Source organism: Patagioenas fasciata, chromosome 35 (assembly GCF_037038585.1).
Source record: "Patagioenas fasciata isolate bPatFas1 chromosome 35, bPatFas1.hap1, whole genome shotgun sequence".
Taxonomy (NCBI): Eukaryota; Metazoa; Chordata; class Aves; order Columbiformes; family Columbidae; genus Patagioenas; species Patagioenas fasciata.
This window is the reverse complement of record NC_092554.1, coordinates 2933856-2959114: the sequence shown is the minus strand read 5'-3', so window position 1 is coordinate 2959114 and position 25259 is coordinate 2933856. Positions and strand designations below refer to the sequence as shown.

General features: G+C 66.0%; 1 protein-coding gene across 1 annotated transcript in view; it reads left to right on the top strand.

Moving 5' to 3' along the window:
• The window catches only part of SHANK1 (SH3 and multiple ankyrin repeat domains 1), a 77254-nt gene that overhangs the window by 45765 nt on the left and 6230 nt on the right, over positions 1 to 25259 (top strand). The window contains 12 exon segments of the mRNA XM_071801057.1: positions 636 to 711; positions 9843 to 9925; positions 10635 to 10759; positions 13377 to 13509; positions 15467 to 15550; positions 17736 to 17759; positions 18886 to 18942; positions 19526 to 19641; positions 20592 to 20691; positions 22148 to 22444; positions 23727 to 23956; positions 24173 to 24318. Of these exon segments, the coding sequence (XP_071657158.1) occupies positions 636 to 711; positions 9843 to 9925; positions 10635 to 10759; positions 13377 to 13509; positions 15467 to 15550; positions 17736 to 17759; positions 18886 to 18942; positions 19526 to 19641; positions 20592 to 20691; positions 22148 to 22444; positions 23727 to 23956; positions 24173 to 24318 (1471 nt within the window).

Sequence of the window (25259 nt, the reverse complement as noted above, 5' to 3'; positions counted from 1 at the left end):
ACACTTTGGGTCCCCCTACCCCACACTTGGGGGTCCCTGCCCCACACTTGGGGTCTCCCCTGCCCCACACTTTGGGATCCCCATAGACCCACACTTTGGGTCCTCATTGACCCACAATTGGGGGGGGGTCCCTCTGCCCCACACTTGGGGGTCCCTGCCCCACACTTGGGGTCTCCCCTGCCCCACACTTGGGATCCCCATACACCCACACTTTGGGCCCCCATTGACCCACAATTGGGGGAGGGTCCCTCTGCCCCACACTTTGGGTCCCTCTGCCCCACACTTGGGGGTCCCTGACCCACACTTGGGGTCTCCCCTGCCCCACACTTTGGGATCCCCATAGACCCACACTTGGGTCCCCATTGACCCACAATTGGGGGAGGGTCCCTCTGCCCCACACTTTGGGTCCCTCTGCCCCACACTTGGGGGTCCCTGCCCCACACTTGGGGGTCGCTGACCCACACTTGGGGGTCCCTGACCCACACTTGGGATCCCCATAGACCCACACTTTGGGCCCCCATTGACCCACAATTGGGGGGGGTCCCTCTGCCCCACACTTTGGGTACCCCTACCCCACACTTGGGGGTCCCTGCCCCACACTTGGGGGTCGCTGACCCACACTTGGGGGTCCGCAGAGAGCCGCAGCGACAAGGCCAAGCGGCTGTTCCGTCACTACACGGTGGGGTCGTACGACAGCGTGGACGCCCCCAGGTGAGCCCGCACCCCCAAACTGCACCCCAAGAATGGACCCCCAACCTGGACCCCCAACCTGCACCCCCAAACCTGAACCCCCAACCTGGACCCCCAAACCTGAACCCCCAACCTGGACCCCTAACCTGGACCCCCAAACCTGAACCCCCAAACCTGAACCCCCAAACCTGAACCCCAAACCTGAACCCCCAACCTGGACCCCCAACCTGCACCCCCAAACTGCACCCCAAGAATGGACCCCCCAACCTGGACCCCCAACCTGGACCCCCAACCTGCACCCCCAACCTGGACCCCTAACCTGGACCCCCAAACCTGCACCCCAAACCTGAACCCTAAGCCTGAACCCCCAATCCTGAACCCTAAGCCTGAACCCCTAACCTGGACCCCCAAACCTGGACCCTAATCCTGCACCCCCAAACTGCACCCCAATAATGGACCCCCCAACCTAGACCCCAAACCTGGACCCCCAACCTGTGACCCCCAACCTGGACCCCCAAACTGCACCCCAAACCTGAACCCCAAACCTGAACCCTAAACCTGAGCCCCTAACCTGGACCCCCAAACCTGGACCCCAATAATGGACCCCCCAACCTGGACCCCCAACCTGGACCCCCAAACCTGAACCCCCAACCTGGACCCCCAACCTGAACCCCCAACCTGCACCCCCAACCTGGACCCCCAACCTGTGACCCCAAACCTGAACCCCCAAACTGGACCCCCAAACCTGCACCCCCAACCTGAACCCTAAACCTGAACTCCCAACCTGCACCCCAATACCCCCAGACTCCCCCCACCCCCCAAACCCCGAACCCCCAAACCCCCCTGAACCCCCAGACCCCCCAAACCCCCCATATCCCCAAACCCCCCCAGACCCCCCAGATCTCCCCACCCCCTGAACCCCCAAACCCCCAGATCCCCCCAAACCCCTCAGAACCCCCCAAATCCCTTGAACCCCCAAATCCCCAAACCCCCCCTATCCCCCAGACCCCCCCAAACCCCATTATCCTCCCAACCCCCCAGACCCCCAATATCCCCCATATCCCCCCAAGACCCCCCCATACCCCCCATATCCCCCCATATCCCCCCAGACCCCCCATATCCCCCAGACCCCCCATACCCCCAATATCCCCCCATATCCCCCCATATCCCCCCATATCCCCCCATATCCCCCAGACCCCCCATATCCCCCCATATCCCCCCATATCCCCCCAGACCCCCCATATCTCCCCATATCCCCCCATATCCCCCCAAGACCCCCCCATACCCCCCATATCCCCCCATATCCCCCAACCCCCCTGAACCCCCAAACCCCCCAGACCCCCCCCCCTCGAATCCCCCAACCCCCCCCCAAAAATGCTCCCAATCCCCCCTCCCCCCTCCCGGACGCCTGGGTCCCCAGTGGTGGGGGAGGGGCCCCCCCGGGCCTGTCCCGGTTCAGCTCGTCCCGTGTCCCCTCCCCCACCCCCCCGTGTCCCCTCCCCCACCCCCCCGTGTCCCCTCCCCCACCCCCCCCGTGTCCCCTCCCCCCCCCGACCCACTTGGTGGCCGCGGTGGCTGCGGGTGCTGGGGACCCATGGGGCGCTATGGGGCCGGAGGATGTGGGGTGAGTGCGGATGGCTTGGGGGGACAGCTGCTTATGGGGCAGGTGTGGGACTGGGGGGGTTATGGGGCAGTTGTGGGACTGGGGGGTTATGGGGTAGTTGTGGGGCTGGGGGGGTTATGGGGTAGTTGTGGGGCTGGGGGGTTATGGGGCAGTTGTGGGGCTGGGGGGGTTATGGGGCAGGTGTGGGACTGGGGGGGTTATGGGGCAGTTGTGGGGCTGGGGGGGTTATGGGGCAGTTGTGGGGCTGGGGGGTTATGGGGCAGTTGTGGGGCTGGGGGGTTATGGGGCAGTTGTGGGGCTGGGGGGGTTATGGGGTAGTTGTGGGGCTGGGGGGTTATGGGGCAGTTGTGGGGCTGGGGGGGTTATGGGGCAGTTGTGGGGCTGGGGGGTTATGGGGCAGGTGTGGGGCTGGGGGGTTATGGGGCAGGTGTGGGGCTGAGGGGGTTATGGGGTAGTTGTGGGGCTGGGGGGGTTATGGGGCAGTTGTGGGACTGGGGGGGTTATGGGGTAGTTGTGGGGCTGGGGGGTTATGGGGCAGGTGTGGGGCTGAGGGGGTTATGGGGCAGTTGTGGGGCTGGGGGGTTATGGGGTAGTTGTGGGGCTGGGGGGGTTATGGGGCAGGTGTGGGGCTGGGGGGTTATGGGGTAGTTGTGGGGCTGGGGGGTTATGGGGCAGTTGTGGGGCTGGGGGGGTTATGGGGCAGTTGTGGGGCTGGGGGGGTTATGGGGTAGTTGTGGGGCTGGGGGGGTTATGGGGCAGGTGTGGGGCTGGGGGGGTTATGGGGCAGTTGTGGGGCTGGGGGGTTATGGGGCAGTTGTGGGGCTGGGGGGGTTATGGGGCAGTTGTGGGGCTGGGGGGGTTATGGGGTAGTTGTGGGGCTGGGGGGTTATGGGGCAGGTGTGGGGCTGAGGGGCTATGGGGCTGGGGGTAGTTGTGGGGCTGGGGGGGTTATGGGGCAGTTGTGGGGCTGGGGGGTTATGGGGCAGGTGTGGGGCTGAGGGGGTTATGGGGCTGGGGGTAGTTGTGGGGCTGGGGGGGTTATGGGGCAGTTGCTTATGGGGGAGTTGTGGGGCTGGGGGGGCAGATGTGGGGCAGTAGCTTATGGGGCAGATGTGGGGCTGGGGGGGTTATGGGACTGGGGGCAGTTATGGGGCAGTGGGGCAGATGTGGGGCAGTTGCTTATGGGGTAGTGGGGGGGTTATGGGGCAGTTGTGGGGCTGGGGGGGTTGTGGGGCGGTTGCTTATGGGGGAGTTGTGGGGCTGGGGGGGTTGCTTATGAGGGAGTTGTGGGGCTGGGGGCAGTTATGGGGCTGGGGGTAGATATGGGGCAGTTGATTGTGGGGCAGTTGTGGGGCTGGGGGGCAGATGTGGGGCAGTTGCTTATGGGGTAGTGGAGGGGTTATGGGGCAGTTGTGGGGCTGGGGGGGTTATGGGGCAGGTGTGGGGTTGAGGGGGTTATGGGGCTGGGGGCAGTTGTGGGGCTGGGGGGGGTTATGGGGCAGTTGTGGGGCAGTTGCTTATGGGGCAGTTACTTATGGGGGAGTTGTGGGGCTGGGGGGGCAGTTGTGGGGCAGTTGCTTATAGGGCAGTTGCCTGTGGGGCAGATGTGGGGCTGAGGGGGGTTGTGGGGCTGGGGGCAGTTATGAGGCTGGGGGGCAGATGTGGGGCGGTTGCTTATGGGGCAGATGTGGGGCTGGGGGGTTATGGGGCTGGGGGTAGATATGGGGCAGTTGATTGTGGGGCAGATGTGGGGCTGGGGGGGTTATGGGGCCGGGTGCAGTTATGGGGCTGGGGGTAGATATGGGGCAGTTGCTTCTGGGGCAGTGGGGGGGTTATGGGGCAGTTGTGGGGCTGGGGGGGTTATGGGGCAGTTGCTTATGGGGGAGTTGTGGGGCTGGGGGGCAGTTGTGGGGCTGGGGGTAGATATGGGGCAGTTGATTGTGGGGCAGTTGTGGGGCTGGGAGGCAGATGTGGGGCAGTTCCTTATGGGACAGTGGGGGGGTTATGGGGCAGTTGTGGGGCTGGGGGGGTTATGGGGCAGGTGTGGGGTTGAGGGGGTTATGGGGCTGGGGGCAGTTGTGGGGCTGGGGGGGGTTATGGGGCAGTTGTGGGGCAGTTGCTTATGGGGCAGTTACTTATGGGGGAGTTGTGGGGCTGGGGGGGCAGTTGTGGGGCAGTTGCTTATAGGGCAGTTGCCTGTGGGGCAGATGTGGGGCTGAGGGGGGTTGTGGGGCTGGGGGCAGTTATGAGGCTGGGGGGCAGATGTGGGGCGGTTGCTTATGGGGCAGATGTGGGGCTGGGGGGTTATGGGGCTGGGGGTAGATATGGGGCAGTTGATTGTGGGGCAGATGTGGGGCTGGGGGGGTTATGGGGCCGGGTGCAGTTATGGGGCTGGGGGTAGATATGGGGCAGTTGCTTCTGGGGCAGTGGGGGGGTTATGGGGCAGTTGTGGGGCTGGGGGGGTTATGGGGCAGTTGCTTATGGGGGAGTTGTGGGGCTGGGGGGCAGTTGTGGGGCTGGGGGGCAGATGTGAGGCAGTTGTGGGGCAGTTGCTTATGGGGCAGATGTGGGGCTGGGGGGTTATGGGGCCGGGTGCAGTTATGGGGCTGGGGGTAGATATGGGGCAGTTGATTGTGGGGCAGTTGTGGGGCTGGGAGGCAGATGTGGGGCAGTTCCTTATGGGACAGTGGGGGGGTTATGGGGCAGTTGTGGGGCTGGGGGGGTTATGGGGCAGGTGTGGGGTTGAGGGGGTTATGGGGCTGGGGGCAGTTGTGGGGCTGGGGGGGTTATGGGGCAGTTGTGGGGCAGTTGCTTATGGGGCAGTTACTTATGGGGGAGTTGTGGGGCTGGGGGGGTTATGGGGCGGTTGCTTATAGGGCAGTTGCTTATGGGGCAGATGTGGGGCTGGGGGGGTTATGGGGCGGTTGCTTATGAGGGAGTTGTGGGGCCGGGTGCAGTTGTGGGGCTGGGGGTAGATATGGGGCAGTTGATTGTGGGGCAGTTGTGGGGCTGGGGGGGTTATGGGGCAGTTGTGGGGCAGATGTGAGGCAGTTGTGGGGGAGTTGCTTGTGGGGCAGTGGGGAGTTATGGGGCAGATGTGGGGCTGGGGGGGTTGTGGGGCCGGGTGCAGTTATGGGGCTGGGGGTAGATATGGGGCAGTTGCTTCTGGGGCAGTTACTTCTGGGGCAGTTGTGGGGCTGGGGGGGTTATGGGGCGGTTGCTTATGAGGGAGTTGTGGGGCTGGGGGCAGTTATGGGGCTGGGGGTAGATATGGGGCAGTTGATTGTGGGGCAGTTGTGGGGCTGGGAGGCTGATGTGGGGCAGTTGCTTATAGGACAGTGGAGGGGTTATGGGGCAGTTGTGGGGCTGGGGGGGTTATGGGGCAGGTGTGAGGTTGAGGGGGTTATGGGGCAGTTGTGGGGCAGTTGTGGGGCTGGGGGAGTTATGGGGCAGTTGTGGGGCAGTTGTGGGGCAGTTGCTTATGGGGCAGTTACTTATGGGGGAGTTGGGGGGCTGGGGGGGCAGTTGTGGGGCAGTTGTGGGGCAGTTGCTTATGGGGCAGTTACTTATGGGGGAGTTGTGGGGCTGGGGGGGCAGTTGTGGGGCAGTTGTGGGGCAGTTGCTTATGGGGCAGTTACTTATGGGGGAGTTGTGGGGCTGGGGGGGCAGTTGTGGGGCAGTTGCTTATGGGGCAGATGTGGGGCTGGGGGGGGTTATGGGGCCGGGTGCAGTTATGGGGCTGGTGGTAGATATGGGGCAGTTGCTTAGGGGGCAGTGGGGGGGTTATGGGGCAGTTGCTTATGGGGGAGTTGTGGGGCTGGGGGGGCAGATGTGGGGCAGTTCCTTATGGGGCAGTGGGGGGGTTATGGGGCAGTTGTGGGGCTGGGGGGGTTATGGGGCAGTTGTGGGGCTGGGTGTAGATATGGGGCAGTTGATTGTGGGGCAGATGTGGGGCTGGGGGGCAGTTATGGGGCTGGAGGCAGTTGTGGGGCAGTTGTGGGGCAGTTGTGGGGCAGTTGTGGGGCAGTTGGTTATAGGGCACTTGCTTATGGGGCAGTTGTGGGGCTGGGGGGGCTGATGTGGGGCAGTTGCTTATGGGGCAGTTATGGGGCCGTTTCCTATGGGGCAGATGTGGGGCTGGGGCCCATACTGGGCCATACTGGGCCATCCCAAGCCCATTTCCGGTCCCCTTCCATTTCCCCTCCCCTTCCACTTCCACTTCCGCCCTTCCCTCCACTCCCCATCTTCCCCATTTCCGTTTCCGCCTCCATTTCCGGTCCCACCCCCCCATTCCCACCCCCATTTCCGTTCCCACCCCCCCCATTCCCACCCCCATTTCCGGTCCCACCCCACCCATTCCCACTCCCATTTCCGTTCCCACCCCCATTTCCGGTCCCCCCCCCCCCCCCATTCCCACCCATTTCCGTTCCCACCTCCATTTCCATTCCCACCCCCATTTCCGTTCCCACCCCCATTTCCGGTCCCACCCCCATTTCCGGTCCCACCCCCATTTCCGGTCCCACCTCCCCCCATTCCCACCCATTTCCGTTCCCACCCATTTCCGTTCCCACCCCATTTCCGGTCCCACCCCCCTATTCCCACCCATTTCCGTTCCCACCCCCATTTCCGTTCCCACCCATTTCCGTTCCCACCCCCATTCCCCTTCCCACCCCCATTTCCCTTTCCGTTCCCCACCCCCCCTCCCCACCCCTCCATCCCTTTCCGCTTCCGGTCCCTCTCCATATCCGCTCCCCATCCATTTCCCCCCCCCCCCCCCGGTTCCGCTTCCGTCGCCGCTGCCCGGGGGTGGCCCCGGGGGGGTTCCGGTCATGCGGTCATGGCCCGCTGGGGGGCGCCCCTCCCCCTCCCCCCGCCCCCGCCCCCTCCCCCCCCCCGCCGCCCCTCCCCCCCTCTCGGCGAGTTGGCCCCTGCTGGGCCCCCCCCGCAGGAGCGTGTGGTACATTTATAGGTATGGGGGAGGGGCGGGGGGGGGGAGGGGGGAGGGGACCCCCCCCGGACACCTTGGGGGGGGAGGGGGGGGACCCCCAGTGCATCTATGGGGGGAGGGGACCCCAGGTCATCTATGGGGGGAGGGGACCCCTCTACATCTATGGGGGGAGGGGACCCCTCTACATCTATGGGGGGAGGGGACCCCAGGTCATCTATGGGGGGAGGGGACCCCTCTACATCTATGGGGGGAGGGGACCCCAGGTCATCTATGGGGGGAGGGGACCCCTCTACATCTATGGGGGGAGGGGACCCCTCTACATCCATGGGGGGAGGGGACCCCTGGACATCTCTGGGGGGAGGGGACCCCTCTACATCTATGGGGGGAGGGGACCCCTGGACATCTATGGGGGGAGGGGACCCCCAGGTCATCTGTGGGGGGAGGGGACCCCTCTACATCCATGGGGGGAGGGGACCCCTGGACATCTATGGGGGGAGGGGACCCCTCTACATCCATGGGGGGAGGGGACCCCTCTACATCTATGGGGGGAGGGGACCCCCCGTACTGCCCCTCCCCCCACATCGGCCTCGGTTCCGGGACGGCCCCCCCATCCCCCCCTTCATCCCCCATCCCCCCCCTTCATCCTCCCCATCCCCCCCATCCCCCCCTTCACCCCCCATCCCCCCCATCCTCCCCATCCCCTCCCCCCATGTCACTGTCACCCGCCATGGGTGGGATGGGGACATGGGGGGGGGGGATGGACATGGGTGGGGACATTGGGGAGCACAGAGGGGGACACTGGGGGACACTGGGGGACGTTGGGGGACACTGGGGGACATTGGGGGACACTGGGGGACATTGGGGGACATGGGATGTTTATGGGGACATGGGGGGACACACATAGAAGGGGACATGGGGGGACATGGGGACACACGTGGGGACATGGGGGGCCAGGTGGGGGATGTGGGGACACATGTGGGGACAACATGTCCCTGTCCCCATATCCCATGTCCCCATGTCCCCATATCCCCCTGTCCCATATCCCCATGTCCCCCTGTCCCATATCCCCCTGTCCCATATCCCCCTGTCCCCATGTCCCCCTGTCCCCATTGTCCCCATATCCCATATCCGCATGTCCCCCTGTCCCATGTCCCCATATCCCCATGTCCCCATGTCCCCATGTCCCATATCCCCTTATCCCCCTGTCCCCATGTCCCCATGTCCCCATATCCATGTGTCTTCATATCCCTATGTCCCCATGTCCCCCTGTCCCCATACCCCCCTGTCCCCTGTCCCCATGTCCCACGTTCCCATATCCCCCTGTCCCCATACCCCCCTGTCCCCCTGTCCCCATTGTCCCCATATCCCATATCCCCATGTCCCCATGTCCCATATCCCCCTGTCCCCATGTCCCCACATCCCCATCCCCATATTCCCCATGTCCCCATGTCCCCATGTCCCATGTCCCCATATCCCCACGTCCCCCTGTCCCCATACCCCCATATCCCCCTGTCCCCATGTCCCCCTGTCCCATATCCCCATGTCCCCATGTCCCCATTGTCCCCATATCCCATATCCGCATGACCCCTGTCCCATATCCCCATGTCCCCATGTCCCCATGTCCCATGTCCCCATATCCCCATGTCCCCCTGTCCCCATACCCCCATATCCCCCTGTCCCCATGTCCCCCTGTCCCATATCCCCATGTCCCCATGTCCCCATTGTCCCCATATCCCATATCCGCATGACCCCTGTCCCATATCCCCATGTCCCCATGTCCCATATCCCCTTATCCCCATGTCCCCATGTCCCCATATCCATGTGTCCTCATATCCCCATATCCCCATGTCCCCCTGTCCCCATATTCCCCTGTCCCCATGTCCCCATGTCCCCACATCCCCGTCCCCATATCCCCATGTCCCCATACCCCCCTGTCCCATGTCCCCATGTCCCACGTTCCCATATCCCTCTGTCCCCCTGTCCCCATGTCCCATATCCCCATGTCCCCATATCCCCATATCCCCATGTCCTCACATCCCCATGTCCCCATGTCCCCATATCCCAATGTCCCCCTGTCTCCATATTCCCCTGTCCCCCTGTCTCCATGTCCTATATCCCCATATCCCCCTGTCCCCCTATCCCCATGTCCCCCTGTCCCATATCCCCATGTCCCCATATCCCCCTGTCCCATGTCCCCATGTCCCCCTGTCCCATGTCCCCATATCCCCCTATCCGCATATCCCCATGTCCCATATCCCCATATCCCCCTGTCCCCATGTCCCATATCCCCCTGTCCCCCTGTCCCATGTCCCCATATCCCCCTATCCGCATATCCCCTGTCCCCCTATCCCCATGTCCCCCTGTCCCATATCCCCATGTCCCCATATCCCCCTGTTCCATGTCCCCATGTCCCCCTGTCCCATATCCCCATATCCCCCTATCCCCATATCCCCTGTCCCCATATCCCCACGTCCCCCTGTCCCATGTCCCCATATCCCCCTATCCGCATATCCCCATGTCCCATATCCCCCTGTCCCCCTGTCCCCTGTCCCCATGTCCCCATGTCCGTCTGTCCCGCAGTGATTACATCATCAAGGAGAAGACGGTTTTGCTGCAGAAAAAGGACAACGAGGGGTTCGGCTTCGTGCTGCGGGGGGCGAAGGGTGAGGGGGGGCATGGGGGTCATGGGGGTCATGGGGGTCATTTGGGGGGCCTGGGGGGTCATTGGGGGTCATTAGGAGGGGTCATAGGGGGTCATTTGGGGGGATAAGGGGGGTCTTGGGGGGGTCATGGGGGTCATTTGGGGGGGGTCAGGGGGGTGTTGGGGTCAGGGGGGTGTTGGGGGGTTCCTGTGGGGGTCAGGGGGTTCCCAGGGGGTTCAGGGGGGTCTGTGGGTTCAGGGGGGTGTTGGGGTTCCTGGGGGGGTCAGGGGGATGTTGGGGGCTCCCGGGGGGTATTGGGGGGTTCAGGGGGGTTTTGGGGGGTTCAGGGGGGTGTTGGGAGGTTCCTGGGGGGTTCAGGGGGGTCCCAGGGGGTTCAGGGGGGGTCTGTGGGTTCAAGGGGGTGTTGGGGGATCCGGGGGGTTCAGGGAGCTCTGTGGGTTCCTGGGGGGGTCAGGGGGGTCCCAGGGGGTTCAGGGGGGTCTGTTGGTTCAGGGGAGTGTTGGGGGGTTCCTGGGGGGTCCCGGGGGGTCAGGGGGGTCTATGGGTTCAAGGGGGTGTTGGGGGATCCGGGGGGGTCAGGGGAGTCTGTGGGTTCAGGGGGGTGTTGGGGGGTCCCAGGGGGTCCAGGGGCTCTGTGGGTTCCTGGGGGGGTTCCTGGGAGCGTTTGGGGGTCCCGAGGGGCGCTGGGTGCCGCTGACCCCCCCCGCAGCGCAGACGCCCATCGAGGAGTTCACCCCCACGCCGGCGTTCCCGGCGCTGCAGTACCTGGAGTCGGTGGACGAGGGGGGCGTGGCCTGGAGGGCGGGGCTGAGGATGGGGGACTTCCTGATCGAGGTGAGACCCCCCGGGTCACCCCAAAACCCCATAGACCCCATAGACACCCATAGACCCCCATAGACACCCATAGACACCCATAGACACCTGTAGACCCCATAGACATCCATTGACACCCATAGACATCCATTGACCCCCATAGACTCCATAGACACCCATAGACACCCATTGACCCCTATAGACCCTATAGACACCCGTAGACACCCATAGACCCCCATAGACCCCATTGACCCCCATAGACCCCACAGACCACCATAGACACCCATAGACACCCATTGACCCCCATAGACACCCATAGACCCCATAGACATCCATTGACCCCCATAGACCCCATAGACATCCATTGACCCCTATAGACCCCATAGACCCCATAGACCCCATAGACACCCACAGACATCCATTGACCCCCATAGACCCCATAGACACCCATAGACATCCATTGACCCTCATAGACACCCATAGACCCCATAGACATCCATTGACCCCCATAGACACCCATAGACACCCATAGACACCTGTAGACCCCATAGACATCCATTGACACCCATAGACCCTATAGACATCCATTGACCCCCATAGACTCCATAGACCCCATAGACACCCATAGACATCTATTGACCCCCATAGACCCCATAGACACCCATAGACATCCATTGACCCCCATAGACCCCATAGACACCCATAGACACCCATTGACCCCCATAGACACCCATAGACCCCATAGACATCCATTGACCCCCATAGACCCCATAGACACCCATAGACATCCATTGACCCCCATAGACCCCATAGACACCCATAGACATCCATTGACCCCCATAGACACCCATAGACCCCATAGACATCCATTGACCCCCATAGACCCCATTGACCCCCATAGACCCCACAGACCACCATAGACACCCATAGACACCCATTGACCCCCATAGACGCCCATAGACCCCATAGACATCCATTGACCCCCATAGACCCCATAGACATCCATTGACCCCTATAGACCCCATAGACCCCATAGACCCCATAGACACCCACAGACATCCATTGACCCCCATAGACCCCATAGACACCCATAGACATCCATTGACCCTCATAGACACCCATAGACCCCATAGACATCCATTGACCCCATAGACACCCCATAGACACCCATAGACACCCATAGACCCATAGATCCCATAGACATCCATTGACCTCCGTAGACCCCATAGACATCCATTGACCCCTATAGACCCCATAGACACCCATAGACCCCATAGACATCCATTGACCCCCATAGACCCCATAGACCCCATCGACATCCATTGACTCCCATAGACCCCACAGACATCCATTGACCTCCATTGACCCCCATAGACACCCCTAGACCCCATAGACACCCATAGACCCCATAGACACCCCATAGACACCCATAGACACCCATAGACCCATAGATCCCATATAGACACCCATAGACCCATAGACACCCATAGACCCCATAGACACCCATAGACACCCATTGACCCCCATAGACACCATAGACACCCATTGACCCCCATAGACACCCCTAGACCCCATAGACACCCATAGACACCCATAGATCCCATAGACCCCCATAGACACCCATAGATCCCATAGACCCCATAGACACCCATAGACCCGATAGACATCCATAGACATCCATTGACCTCCATTGACCCCCATAGACACCCCTAGACCCCATAGACACCCATAGACACCCATTGACCCCCATAGACACCCATTGACCCCCATAGACACTGCATAGACCCCCATAGACACCCACAGACCCCATAGAACCCTGTAGACACCCATAGACACCCATAGACACCCATAGGCCCCATAAGCACCCATAAACACCCATAGACTCACCACCCAGAGCCTGGAGGGTGAAGCTGAGGATGGGGGACCCCCCCGGTACCCCCAAATCACCCCAAAAACCCCATAGACCCTATAGACAGTCATAGACCCCCATAGAAACCCATAGACCCATATGTCCAGATGTGCCCAAAGGTGTCCAGATGTGTCCAAAGGCATCCAGATGCCTCCAAACTTGTCCAAACATGTCCAGATGTGTCACAGAGTGTCCAAACGCATCCAGATGTTCCCATACATGCACAACACATCCAGATGTACCCAGATGTGTTCACCGTAATCCAGATGTGCCAGAACAGGCCATACCATATCCAGATGTGCCCAATTGTGTCCCAATGTCTCCAAACACATCCAGCCTTGTCCAGATGTGTCTGACTCCTCCAGATGTGCCCTAACAGGTCTATGCAACTCCAGATGTGCAATGACACATTAAACATGTCCAGATGTGTCCTTATACGCCCAAACGCCACCAGCTGTGCCAGATGGGTTATGCCAGCTCCAGATGTTTCCAGACATATCTATATGAGTCCAGATGTGCATATACACGCATAACCCTATCCAGATGTGCCCGGCCACGTAGGAATGCGCCCAGATGTGTCCTATTGTGTCTGGATGTGTCCTGATGCATCCGGATGTGTCCTATCACATCCAGATGTTTCGGAGCACATCCAGATGTGTCCTATCAGAGCCAGATGGGCCCGACGGCCCCCAGCTGTGCCCAGATGTGACCCAGTTGTGCCATCCGCAGGTGAACGGGCAGAACGTGGTGAAGGTCGGACACCGGCAGGTGGTGAACATGATCCGGCAGGGAGGGAACAGCCTGGTGGTCAAGGTCGTCATGGTCACCCGGCACCCGGAGGCGCCCGAGGGGCCGCGGAGGCGCGGTGAGCGGCCCGGACGCCTGGGTCCATGGGGAGGGCGGTCCCGGACGCCTGGGTCCATGGGTGGGGGTCCTGGGTCCATGGGTGGGGGTCCTGGGTCCATGGGGTTCCTGGATGCCTGAGTCCATGGGGGGGTCCCGGATGCCTGGGTCCATCCATGTGGGGGGTCCTGGGTCCATGGGTGGGGGTCCTGGGTCCATGGGTGGGGGTCCTGGGTCAATGGGGGGGTCCTGGATGCCTGGGTCTATGGGTGAAGATCCTGGGTCCATGGGTAGGGGTCCTGGGTCCATGGGGCTCCTGGATGCCTGAGTCCATGGGGGGGTCCCGGATGCCTGGGTCCATCCATGTGGGGGGTCCTGGGTCCCTGGGTGGGGGTCCTGGGTCAATAGGGGGGGTCCTGGATGCCTGGGTCCATGGGTGGGGGTCCTGGGTCTATGGGTGAAGATCCTGGGTCCATGGGTGGGGGTCCTGGGTCCATGGGGTTCCTGGATGCCTGAGTCCATGGGGGGGTCCCGGATGCCTGGGTCCATCCATGTGGGGGGTCCTGGGTCCATGGGTGGGGGTCCTGGGTCAATGGGGGGGTCCTGGATGCCTGAGTCCATGGAGGGGGTCCCGGATGCCTGGGTCCATCCATGTGGGGGGTCCTGGGTCCATGGGTGGGGGTCCTGGGTCAATGGGGGGGTCCTGGATGCCTGAGTCCATGGAGGGGGTCCCAGATGCCTGGGTCCATCCATGTGGGGGGTCCTGGGTCCATGGGTGGGGGTCCTGGGTCAATGGGGGGGTCCTGGATGCCTGGGTCCATGGGTGGGGGTCCTGGGTCCCTGGGTGGGGGTCCTGGGTCAATGGGGGGGTCCTGGACGCCTGGGTCCCTGGGTGGGGGTCCTGGGTCCATGGGTGGGGTTCCTGGGTCAATGGGGGGGTCCTGGATGCCTGGGTCCATGGGTGGGTGTCCTGGGTCCATGGGGCTCCTGGATGCCTGAGTCCATGGGGGGGTCCCGGATGCCTGGGTCCATCCATGTGGGGGGTCCTGGGTCCATGGGTGGGGGTCCTGGGTCAATGGGGGGGTCCTGGACGCCTGGGTCCATGGGTGGGAGTCCTGGGTCTATGGGTGAAGATCCTGGGTCCATGGGTGGGGGTCCTGGGTCCATGGGGTTCCTGGATACCTGAGTCCATGGAGGGGGTCCCGGATGCCTGGGTCCATCCATGTGAGGGGTCCTGGGTCCGTGGGTGGGGGTCCTGGGTCAATGGGGGGGTCCTGGATGCCTGGGTCCATGGGTGGGGGTCCTGGGTCTATGGGTGAAGATCCTGGGTCCATGGGTGGGGGTCCTGGGTCCATAGGGCTCCTGGATGCCTGAGTCTATGGGGGGGTCCCGGATGCCTGGGTCCATCCATGTGAGGGGTCCTGGGTCCATGGGTGGGGGTCCTGGGTCAATGGGGGGGTCCTGGATGCCTGGGTCCATGGGTGGGGGTCCTGGGTCCATGGGTGGGGGTCCTGGGTCCATGGGGTTCCTGGATACCTGAGTCCATGGAGGGGGTCCCGGATGCCTGGGTCCATCCATGTGAGGGGTCCTGGGTCCATGGGTGGGGGTCCTGGGTCAATGGGGGGGTCCTGGATGCCTGGGTCCATGGGTGGGGGTCCTGGGTCCATGGGTGGGGTTCCTGGGTCAATGGGGGGGTCCTGGATGCCTGGGTCCATGGGTGGGGGTCCTGGGTCCATGGGTGAAGATCCTGGGTCCATGGGTGGGGGTCCTGGGTCCATGGGTGGGGGGGTCCTGGGTCAATGGGGGGGTCCCAGACTCCTGGGTCCATGGGGGGGTCCCGGACACCTGGGTCCATGGATGGGGGTCCTGGGTCAATGGAAGGGCCCAGACACCTGGGTCCATGGGTGGGGGGGGCGGGGTTGGAACTCCCGGACGCCTGGGTCCCTGGGCGTGGCTCACTGGCCCCGCCCCCTCAGCCGCGCCCCCTCCCCCGCGGCGCCTCCCGGCTCCCGCCATTTCCCTGCGCTCCAAATCGATGACGTCAGAGCTGGAGGAGATGGGTGAGGGGGGGGGGACACCGGGGTGGGGGGGGCCCGGATGCCTGGGTCCATGGGTGGGGGGTCCCGGATGCCTGGGTCCATGGGTGGGGGTCCTGGGTCAATGGGTGGGGGGTCCCGGGCGCCTGGGTCCATGGGTGGGGGTCCTGGGTCCATGGGGGGTCCCGGACGCCTGGGTCCATGGGTGGGGGTCCTGGGTCCATGGGGGGTCCCGGGCGCCTGGGTCCATGGGTGGGGGTCCTGGGTCCATAGGTGGGGGGGTCCCAGACGCCTGGGTCCGTGGGTGGGGGTCCTGGGTCTATGGGTGGGGGGGTCCCGGACGCCTGGGTCCATGGGTGGGGGTCCTGGGTCCATGGGGGGGGCTCGGACGCCTGGGTCCATGGGTGGGGGTCCTGAGTCCATGGGGGGGGTCCCGGATGCCTGGGTCCATGGGTGGGGGTCCTGGGTCCATGGGTGGGGGGTTCCCGGACGCCTGGGTCCATGGGTGGGGGTCCTGGGTCCATGGGGGGTCCCAGGCGCCTGGGTCCATGGGTGGGGGTCCTGGGTCAATGGGTGGGGGGGTCCCGGACGCCTGGGTCCATGGGTGGGGGTCCTGGGTCAATGGGTGGGGGGGTCCTGGACGCCTGGGTCCATGGGTGGGGGTCCTGGGTCAATGGGGGGTCCCGGACGCCTGGGTCCCTGGGTGGGGGTCCTGGGTCAATGGGTGGGGGGTCCCGGATGCCTGGGTCCATGGGTGGGGGTCCTGGGTCCATGGGGGGTCCCGGACGCCTGGGTCCATGGGTGGGGGTCCTGGGTCCATGGGGGGTCCCGGATGCCTGGGTCCCTGGGTGGGGGTCCTGGGTCCATGGGGAGTCCCGGACGCCTGGGTCCTTGGGTGGGGGTCCTGGGTCCATGGGGGGTCCCGGATGCCTGGGTCCATGGGTGGGGGTCCTGGGTCCATGGGTGGGGGGTCCCGGACGCCTGGGTCCTTGGGTGGGGGTCCTGGGTCCATGGGGGGTCCCGGGCGCCTGGGTCCATGGGTGGGGGTCCTGGGTCCATGGGGGGGTCCCGGACGCCTGGGTCCATGGGTGGGGGTCCTGGGTCAATGGGTGGGGGGTTCCCGGACGCCTGGGTCCTTGGGTGGGGGTCCTGGGTCAATGGGGGGTCCCGGACGCCTGGGTCCATGGGTGGGGGTCCTGGGTCCATGGGTGGGGGGGTCCCGGGCGCCTGGGTCCATGGGTGGGGGTCCTGGGTCCATGGGGGGTCCCGGATGCCTGGGTCCTTGGGTGGGGGTCCTGGGTCAATGGGGGGTCCCGGATGCCTGGGTCCATGGGTGGGGGTCCTGGGTCAATGGGGGGTCCCGGACGCCTGGGTCCTTGGGTGGGGGTCCTGGGTCAATGGGGGGTCCCGGACGCCTGGGTCCTTGGGTGGGGGTCCTGGGTCAATGGGGGGTCCCGGACGCCTGGGTCCATGGGTGGGGGTCCTGGGTCCATGGGGGGTCCCGGACGCCTGGGTCCATGGGTGGGGGTCCTGGGTCAATGGGTGGGGGGTTCCCGGACGCGTGGGTCCTTGGGTGGGGGTCCTGGGTCAATGGGGGGTCCCGGACGCCTGGGTCCCTGGGTGGGGGTCCTGGGTCCATGGGGCGTCCCGAACGCCTGGGTCTGTGGGTGGGGGTCCTGGGTCCATGGGGGGTCCCGGACGCCTGGGTCCATGGGTGGGGGTCCTGGGTCCATAGGGGGTCCTGGACGCCTGGGTCCATGGGTGGGGGTCCTGGGTCAATGGGTGGGGGGGTCCCGGACGCCTGGGTCCCTGGGTGGGGGTCCTGGGTCCATGGGGGGTCCCGGACGCCTGGGTCCATGGGTGGGGGTCCTGGGTCCATGGGGGGTCCCGGACGCCTGGGTCCATGGGTGGGGGTCCTGGGTCCATGGGGGGTCCCGGACGCCTGGGTCCATGGGTGGGGGTCCTGGGTCCATGGCTGGGTAGGTTGGGGGTCCCATGGGGGGCTATTGGGGGTTATTTCTGACCTCTGACCTCTCCCCCCTTCTCCCCCCCCCCCCCGCCGGCCATGCAGTGGAGAAGGGTGAGTGTGGGGGATGGGTGGGATGAGGGGGAGGGGTCCTGGGCTCCCCCCCCACCCCGGGTGGTGCCTTTGACCTTGAACTTGACCCCACTTGACCCCATGTTCCCCCCTCCCTCCCCGCCCCCCCAGTCTCGCCCTGGAAGAAACGCAGCGGTGAGTGGGGGCGACCCCTTGCACACTCACCCCCCCTTGCACACTCACCCTCCCTTGCACACTCACCCTCCCTTGCACACTCATCCCCACATTGCACAATCACCCCTTGCACACTCACCCCCTTGCACAATCACCCATCCTTGCACAATCACCCCTTGCACAATCGCCCATCCTTGCACAACCTCCCCCTTGCACACTCACCCCCTGCACAATCACCCCCACACGCTCACCCATTGCACAATCAGCCCCTTGCACAATCACCCCCCTTGCACAATCACCCCCCTTGCACACTCACCCCGCCTTGCACAATCACATCCTTGCACAATCACGCCTGTGCACACTCACCCCTTTCACATCACCTTGCACACTCCCCCCTGTGCACAATCAACCTCCCTTGCACAATCACCCCATGCACGATCAGCCTCCTTTGCACACTCACCCCCCCTTGCACACTCACCCCCATGCATGATCACCTTGCACAATCACCCGCGTCTTGCACAATCAAACCCCTTGCACAATCAGCCCCCCTTGCACACTCACCCCCTGCACTCTCATTGCCCCCCCTCATGTGCTGCCCTTGCACACTCATAGTCCCCGTGCAAGGTTCACACGGCCCTTGCACACTCATTGCGCACCCATCACAACCCTTGCACACCCATTGCATACCCAGCCCTTGCACACCCATTGCACTCCTCGTGCAAGCCTTGCACAACCCTTGCACACCCATTGCACACCCAGCCCTTGCACACCCATTGCACTCCTTGTGCAAGGTCCCAGCCCTTGCACACCCATTGCACACCCAGCCCTTGCACACCCATTGCACCCCTTGTGCAAGGTCCCAACCCTTGCACAACCCTTGCACACCCATTGCACACCCAGATCTTGCACACCCATTGCACCCTCGTGCAAGCCTTGCACAACCCTTGCACACCCATTGCACACCCAGCCCTTGCACACCCATTGCACCCTCGTGCAAGCCTTGCACAACCCTTGCACACCCATTGCACACCCAGCCCTTGCACACCCATTGCACCCCTTGCACGGCCCTTGCACACTCATTGCACTCCTCGTGCGAGCCTTGCACGGCCCTTGCACACTCACCCCCCTCCCCTCCCCCCCCCCCCAGATTTCGACCCCCCCTCGGCCACCGAGAAGAAGCGAACGGTTTATCAGATGGCGCTGAGTAAGGGCGGGGGGCCCCCGGACGCCTGGGTCCCTCCCGGACGCCTGGGTCCCCCAGGGAATGGGTGGGCGGTTGGGGTCTCTCCCGGACGCCTGGGTCCCTCCCGGATGCCTGGGTCCCCTGAGGGTTGGGTGGGGGGTCGGGGTCCCTCCCGGACGCCTGGGTCCCTCCCGGACGCCTGGGTCCCCCAGGGAATGGGTGGGAGGTTGGGGTCTCTCCCGGACGCCTGGGTCCCTCCCGGACGCCTGGGTCCCCTGAGGGTTGGGTGGGGGGTCGGGGCCCCTCCCGGACGCCTGGGTCCCTCCCGGAGGCCTGGGTCCCCCAGGGGTTGGATGGGGAGGTCGGGGGGGGGGGTCTCTCCCGGACGCCTGGGTCCCTCCCGGATGCCTGGGTCCCCTAAGGGTTGGATTGGGGGGATTGGGGGGGTCTCTCTCGGACGCCTGGGTCCCTCCCGGACGCCTGGGTCCCCTGGGAGGTTGGGTGGGGGGGGGTCGGGGTCTCTCCCCTAGGGGTTGGATATGGGGGTCGGGGGGGTCTCCCGGACGCCTGGGTCCCTCCCGGACGCCTGGGTCCCCCCCCCCAGATAAACTGGACGAGATTTTGGCGGCCGCCCAACAGAGCATCAGCGCGGGGGAGGGGCCGGGGCCCCCCCTGCCCCCCCTGGGCAAAACCCGCCCCAAGGGCTTCTTCAGCCCCGAGGTGGGTCCCCGGACGCCTGGGTCCCTGGGTGGGGGGGGCCCGAACGCCTGGGTCCCTCTGGGTGGGGGGGGGGGGGTGGAAGGAGAGGGGCTCCCGGACACCTGGGTCCCTGGGTGGGGGGGGCCGGACGCCTGGGTCCCTCTGGGTGAGGAGGGGAAGACCCCAATCCCTGGGGGGTGGGGGGGCCCGGACGCCTGGGTCCCTCTGGGTGAGGAGGAGGGGGGGTGGAAGGAGGGGGGGTCCCGGACGCCTGGGTCCCTGGGTGGGGGGGGGCCGGATGCCTGGGTCCCTCTGGGTGAGGAGTGGGGGGTCCCTGATGCCCTGGGTGGGAGGGGAGGGGGGTGGAAGGAGAGGGGGTCCCCGGACGCCTGGGTCCCTCTTGATGGGGAGGGGGTTGGGGTTCCCGGACGCCTGGGTCCTTCTTGGGGGGGGGGTTGGGGTTCCCGGACGCCTGGGTCCCATTTTGGGGGGGTATTGGGGTTCCCGGACGCCTGGGTCCCTCTTGGGGGGGGGTTGGGGTTCCCGGACGCCTGGGTCCCTCTTGGGGGGGGGTTGGGGTTCCCGGACGCCTGGGTCCCTCTTGATGGGGAGGGGGTTGGGGTTCCCGGACGCCTGGGTCCCTCTTAGGGGGGGTTGGGGTTCCCGGACGCCTGGGTCCCATTTTGGGGGGGTATTGGGGTTCCCGGACGCCTGGGTCCCTCTTGGGGGGGGGTTGGGGTTCCCGGACGCCTGGGTCCCATTTTGTGGGGGTATTGGGGTTCCCGGACGCCTGGGTCCCTCTTGGGGGGGGTTGGGGTTCCCGGATGCCTGGGTCCTTCTTGGGGGGGGTTGGGGTTCCCGGACGCCTGGGTCCCATTTTGGGGGGGTATTGGGGTTCCCGGACGCCTGGGTCCCTCTTGGGGGGTCAGGTCCCGGACGCCTGGGTCCCCTGACCCCCCCTTTCCCCCCAGGGCCCCTTCGAGCCCCACCGAATGGGGCCGGGGGGGTTCGACCGGCCCTTCCTGCCCCCCGGGCCCCCCCACGGGCTGATGCTGCGCCAGAAATCCATCGGTGGGTGTCCCGGACGCCTGGGTCCCCTGGGGGGGGGGCGTGGGGAGGGGGGGACCCCAGCACCCTAGGGTGTCGGGGTGGGGGGGGGGAAGGGACCCCCGGATGCCTGGGTCCCCTCTTAAGGGATGATGGGTGTCCCGGACGCCTGGGTCCCCCGGATGCCTGGGTCCCCTGTACACCTGGGTCCCCCCCTTGAGGGATGATGGGTGCCCCGGATGCCTGGGTCCACTTTTGGGGGGCTGGGTCCCCCGGACGCCTGGGTCCCCCGGACGCCTGGGTCCCCCCTTGAGGGCTGATGGGTGTCCCGGACGCCTGGGTCCCCCGGATGCCTGGGTCCACTTTTGGGGGGCTGGGTCCCCCGGACGCCTGGGTCCCCTGTACACCTGGGTCCCCTCTTAAGGGATTGGTTCCCCGGACGCCTGGGTCCCCCGGACGCCTGGGTCCCCCAGATGCCTGGGTCCCCTCTTGGGGGGATTGGCTTCCCGGACGCCTGGGTCCCCCGGACGCCTGGGTCCCCCCCTTGAGGGATGATGGGTGTCCCGGATGCCTGGGTCCACTTTTGGGTGGCTGGGTCCCCCGGACGCCTGGGTCCCCCGGACGCCTGGGTCCCCCCTTGAGCGATGCTGGCTCTCCCAGCCACCTGGGTCCCCCGGACGCCTGGGTCCCCCGGACGCCTGGGTCCACTTTTGGGGGGCCGGGTCCCCCGGATGCCTGGGTCCCCTCTTAAGGGATGATGGGTGTCCCGGACGCCTGGGTCCCCCGGACGCCTGGGTCCCCCCTTGAGTGATGCTGGTTCTCCCAGCCACCTGGGTCCCCCGGATGCCTGGGTCCCATCTTGGGGGGCTTGGCTCCCCGGACGCCTGGGTCCCCCGGACGCCTGGGTCCCCTCTTGGGGGGCTTGGCTCCCCGGACGCCTGGGTCCCCCGGACGCCTGGGTCCCCTCTTGAGTGATGCTGGTTCTCCCAGCCACCTGGGTCCCCCGGACGCCTGGGTCCCCCGGATGCCTGGGTCCACTTTTGGGGGGCCGGGTCCCCCGGATGCCTGGGTCCCCTCTTAAGGGATGATGGGTGTCCCGGACGCCTGGGTCCCCCGGATGCCTGGGTCCCCCCTTGAGTGATGCTGGTTCTCCCAGCCACCTGGGTCCCCCGGACGCCTGGGTCCCCCGGACGCCTGGGTCCCCTCTTGGGGGGCTTGGCTCCCCGGACACCTGGGTCCCCCAGACGCCTGGGTCCCCTCTTGGGGGGCTTGGCTCCCCGGACGCCTGGGTCCCCCGGACGCCTGGGTCCCCTCTTGGGTGGCTTGGCTCCCCGGACGCCTGGGTCCCCCGGACGCCTGGGTCCCCTCTTGGGGGGCTTGGCTCCCCGGACGCCTGGGTCCCCCGGACGCCTGGGTCCCCCCTTGAGTGATGCTGGCTCCCCCGGACGCCTGGGTCCCTCACCCCCCCCATCCCCCCCAGGCGCCCCAGAGGAGGACAAACCCTTCCTGGCCCCCCCCAGCGGGAAATTCAGCCGCAGCCTCTCGGTGCCGGGCTCGGACGACATCCCCCCTCCCCCCACCACCTCCCCCCCCGAACCCCCCTTCAGCAGCCCCGCCCCCCCCCGAGGCGGGGGGGAGGGGCTGGGGGGGGCCCATGGCGTTTGTACAACGTGGGCAGAGGGGGGGGCGCAACAATGGGGGGGGGGGGGTCCCCCCAAACCGCTTCGGCGCAAGGGGCCGCTGGTCAAACAGACGAAGGTGGAGGAGGCGGGGGGGGGTGGGGGGGTTGGGGGGGGGGTTGGGGGGGGCGCGGGGGGGGGGGGGAGGGGACAAAAGCTCCATCCCCATCCCCACCATTGTGGTCAAAGCCCCGTCCACCAGCAGCAGCGGCCGCAGCAGCCGGGGGAGCAGCTTGGAGGCCGAGGGGGGGGGCGGGGGGGGCGGGGGGGTGGGGGGGGGGGTCGGGGAACCCCCCCCGGGTGTTGGGGTGGGGGGTGGGGGTCACACATCCCCCCCCCTCCCCCAGCGCGCCCCCCCAGTCCGGTTTGGATTTTACGTCGCAATTCGGGGCGGCGTTGGTGGGGGCGGGGAGGAGGGATTGGGGAGGGGGGGGGATTTTGGGGGGGGGGGGGAGACGCTCCGCCCTCTTCCTCTCCACCGAGGAGGATGAGGAGGGGGTGGGGGTGGGGGGGGTGGGGGGGTTGGGGGCGCCCCCCCCGCGCTTACGTCACTCCAAAAGTATCGATGAGGGGCTGTTTGCGGCGGGGGGGGGGGGAATTGGGGGGGGGGTTCCCCCGGGGTTATCGGGGGGCGGGGGGGGGGGGAGGAGTTGGGGGGGGGAGCGCGTTCAGCAGCGTAAGCGCCGCCCCTCCCCCCCCGCCGCCGTCGCCCCGCCCCCCTTGGCGCACATTGGGGGGGGGGGAGGGGGGTGCAAGGGGGGGATGGGGGGGGCGGGGGGGGGGGTGGGGTTCGGGGCGGCCACGATGCCCCTGGGGGGGGTGGCGGCGTTGCAGTTGGGGGGGGGGTCCCCGTTACAATTGGGGGGGGCCCACGTCCCCTTAGGGGGGTCGGCGTTGCAATTGGGGGGGGGCCCCGCCCACGTGCCCTTCGGGGGGTCCCCGTTACAGTTGGGGGGGGGGGGAGGTTCGGCCCACGTGGCCTTGGCGGGGGGGCCCCCACCCCACGTAGGGGTCCCCCTAGGGGGGGGGTCCCATGTGCCCTTGGGGGGGTCGCTGCAGTTAGGGGGGGGCTCGCACGTGACGCTGGGGGGGTCGCTGCAATTGGGTGGGGGGGGTGGTGGATCCCCCCTCCAAATCGCTCCCCCCACCCTCCCCAAAAGCGCCCTGCCCCCCCCGCACCCCAAACAACCCCCCCCCCAGCCCCCGTCGCGTCCTCCCCCCCTCCCCTTCCCCCTCCCCAAATTGGGGGGCGCCCCCCCCACCCCCCGAAACCCGTTTAGAGCTGCGGGTCCGCTTCGCCGAGGGGGGGGGAAGCGGAGGAGCTGGGGGGGGGGGGTGGGGGGGGGCTCTTAGCTTTACCCCCCCCCGCCCCTTCTTTAGACGGGGGGGACGAAGAGCTCCTATTGGCTGAGCCTCTGCCCCCCCCGCTGGAGTTCGCCAATAGCTTCGAGGGGCCCCCCCCCCACCACGAGGGCCCCCCCCCCCACGAGGGACCCCCCCACCCAACCGTGGGCGATTCGGCCGCTTCCAGCCTCACGTCGTACGATAGCGAAGTGGCCACGTTGACCCAAGGTCCCCCCCCCGTGACCAATCGGGGGGGGGTGGGGGGGGTGGGTGGGGGGGGGGGTCCCCATGGTGCCCCCCCCGAGGGACCCGAGGTGGTGACAGATTCGGGGATCGAGGAGATCGACAGTCGGAGCAGCAGCGACCACCCCCCCGAGGGGGGGGGGGGAGAGGGGCCCCCCCCGCTCTGCACCCCCTTATTGGAGGGGGGGGGGGAGAGGAGCAGAGCGAGGGGGGCGCGGGGGGGGGCGCCCCGAGGGGTGGGGGTGGGGGGGGTGGAAATGGGGGGGCGGCGAAGCGAGAGTTGGGACGACAGGGGAAGCGGAGCCGGAAGCGGAGTCGGAAGCGGAGTGGGAAGCGGAGTGGGAAGCGGCTTCTGGCCCCGGGGGGGGGCGGAGGGGAGACACAGGTAGGGGGGGGCATGGGGATTTGGGGGGGGGGGAAGGGGGGGGGGGCGGATGCTGCACGCATCGCAGCCATTGCATGGGTTATTGGGGGGGGTCGCACCCATTGCACCCATTGCATGGGTTATTGGGGGGGGGTCGCACCCATCGCACCCATTGCATGGGTTATTGGGGGGGGGTCGCACCCATTGCATGGGTTATTGGGGGGGGTCGCACCCATCGCACCCATTGCACATTTACTGGGGGGGTCGCACCCATTGCACCGGTTATTGCGGGGGGGTCGCACCCATCGCAACCATTGGACCCTATGCACATGTTATTGGGGGGGGGTCGCACCCATCGCACCCATTGCATGGGTTATTGGGGGGGGGTCGCACCCATTGCACCCATTCCACATTTATTGGGGGGGGGCGCACCCATCGCACCCATTGCACATTTATTGGGGGGGGGGGGTCGCACCCATTGCATGGGTTATTGGGGGGGGGTCGCACCCATCGCACCCATTGCACGGGTTATCGGGGGGGGGTCGCACCCATTGCACCCATTGCATGGTTATTGGGGGGGGGTCGCACCCATCGCACCCATTGCATGGGTTATTGGGGGGGGTCGCACCCATTGCACCCATTGCACATTTACTGGGGGGGTCGCACCCATTGCACCGGTTATTGCGGGGGGGTCGCACCCATCGCAACCATTGGACCCTATGCACATGTTATTGGGGGGGGGTCGCACCCATCGCACCCATTGCACGGGTTATTGGGGGGGGTCGCAACCATCGCACCCATTGCACGGGTTATTGGGGGGGGTCGCAACCATCGCACCCATTGCATGGGTTATTGGGGGGGGGTCGCACCCATTGCATGGGTTATTGGGGGGGGGTCGCACCCATCGCACCCATTGCATGGGTTATTGGGGGGGGTCGCACCCATTGCACCCATTGCACATT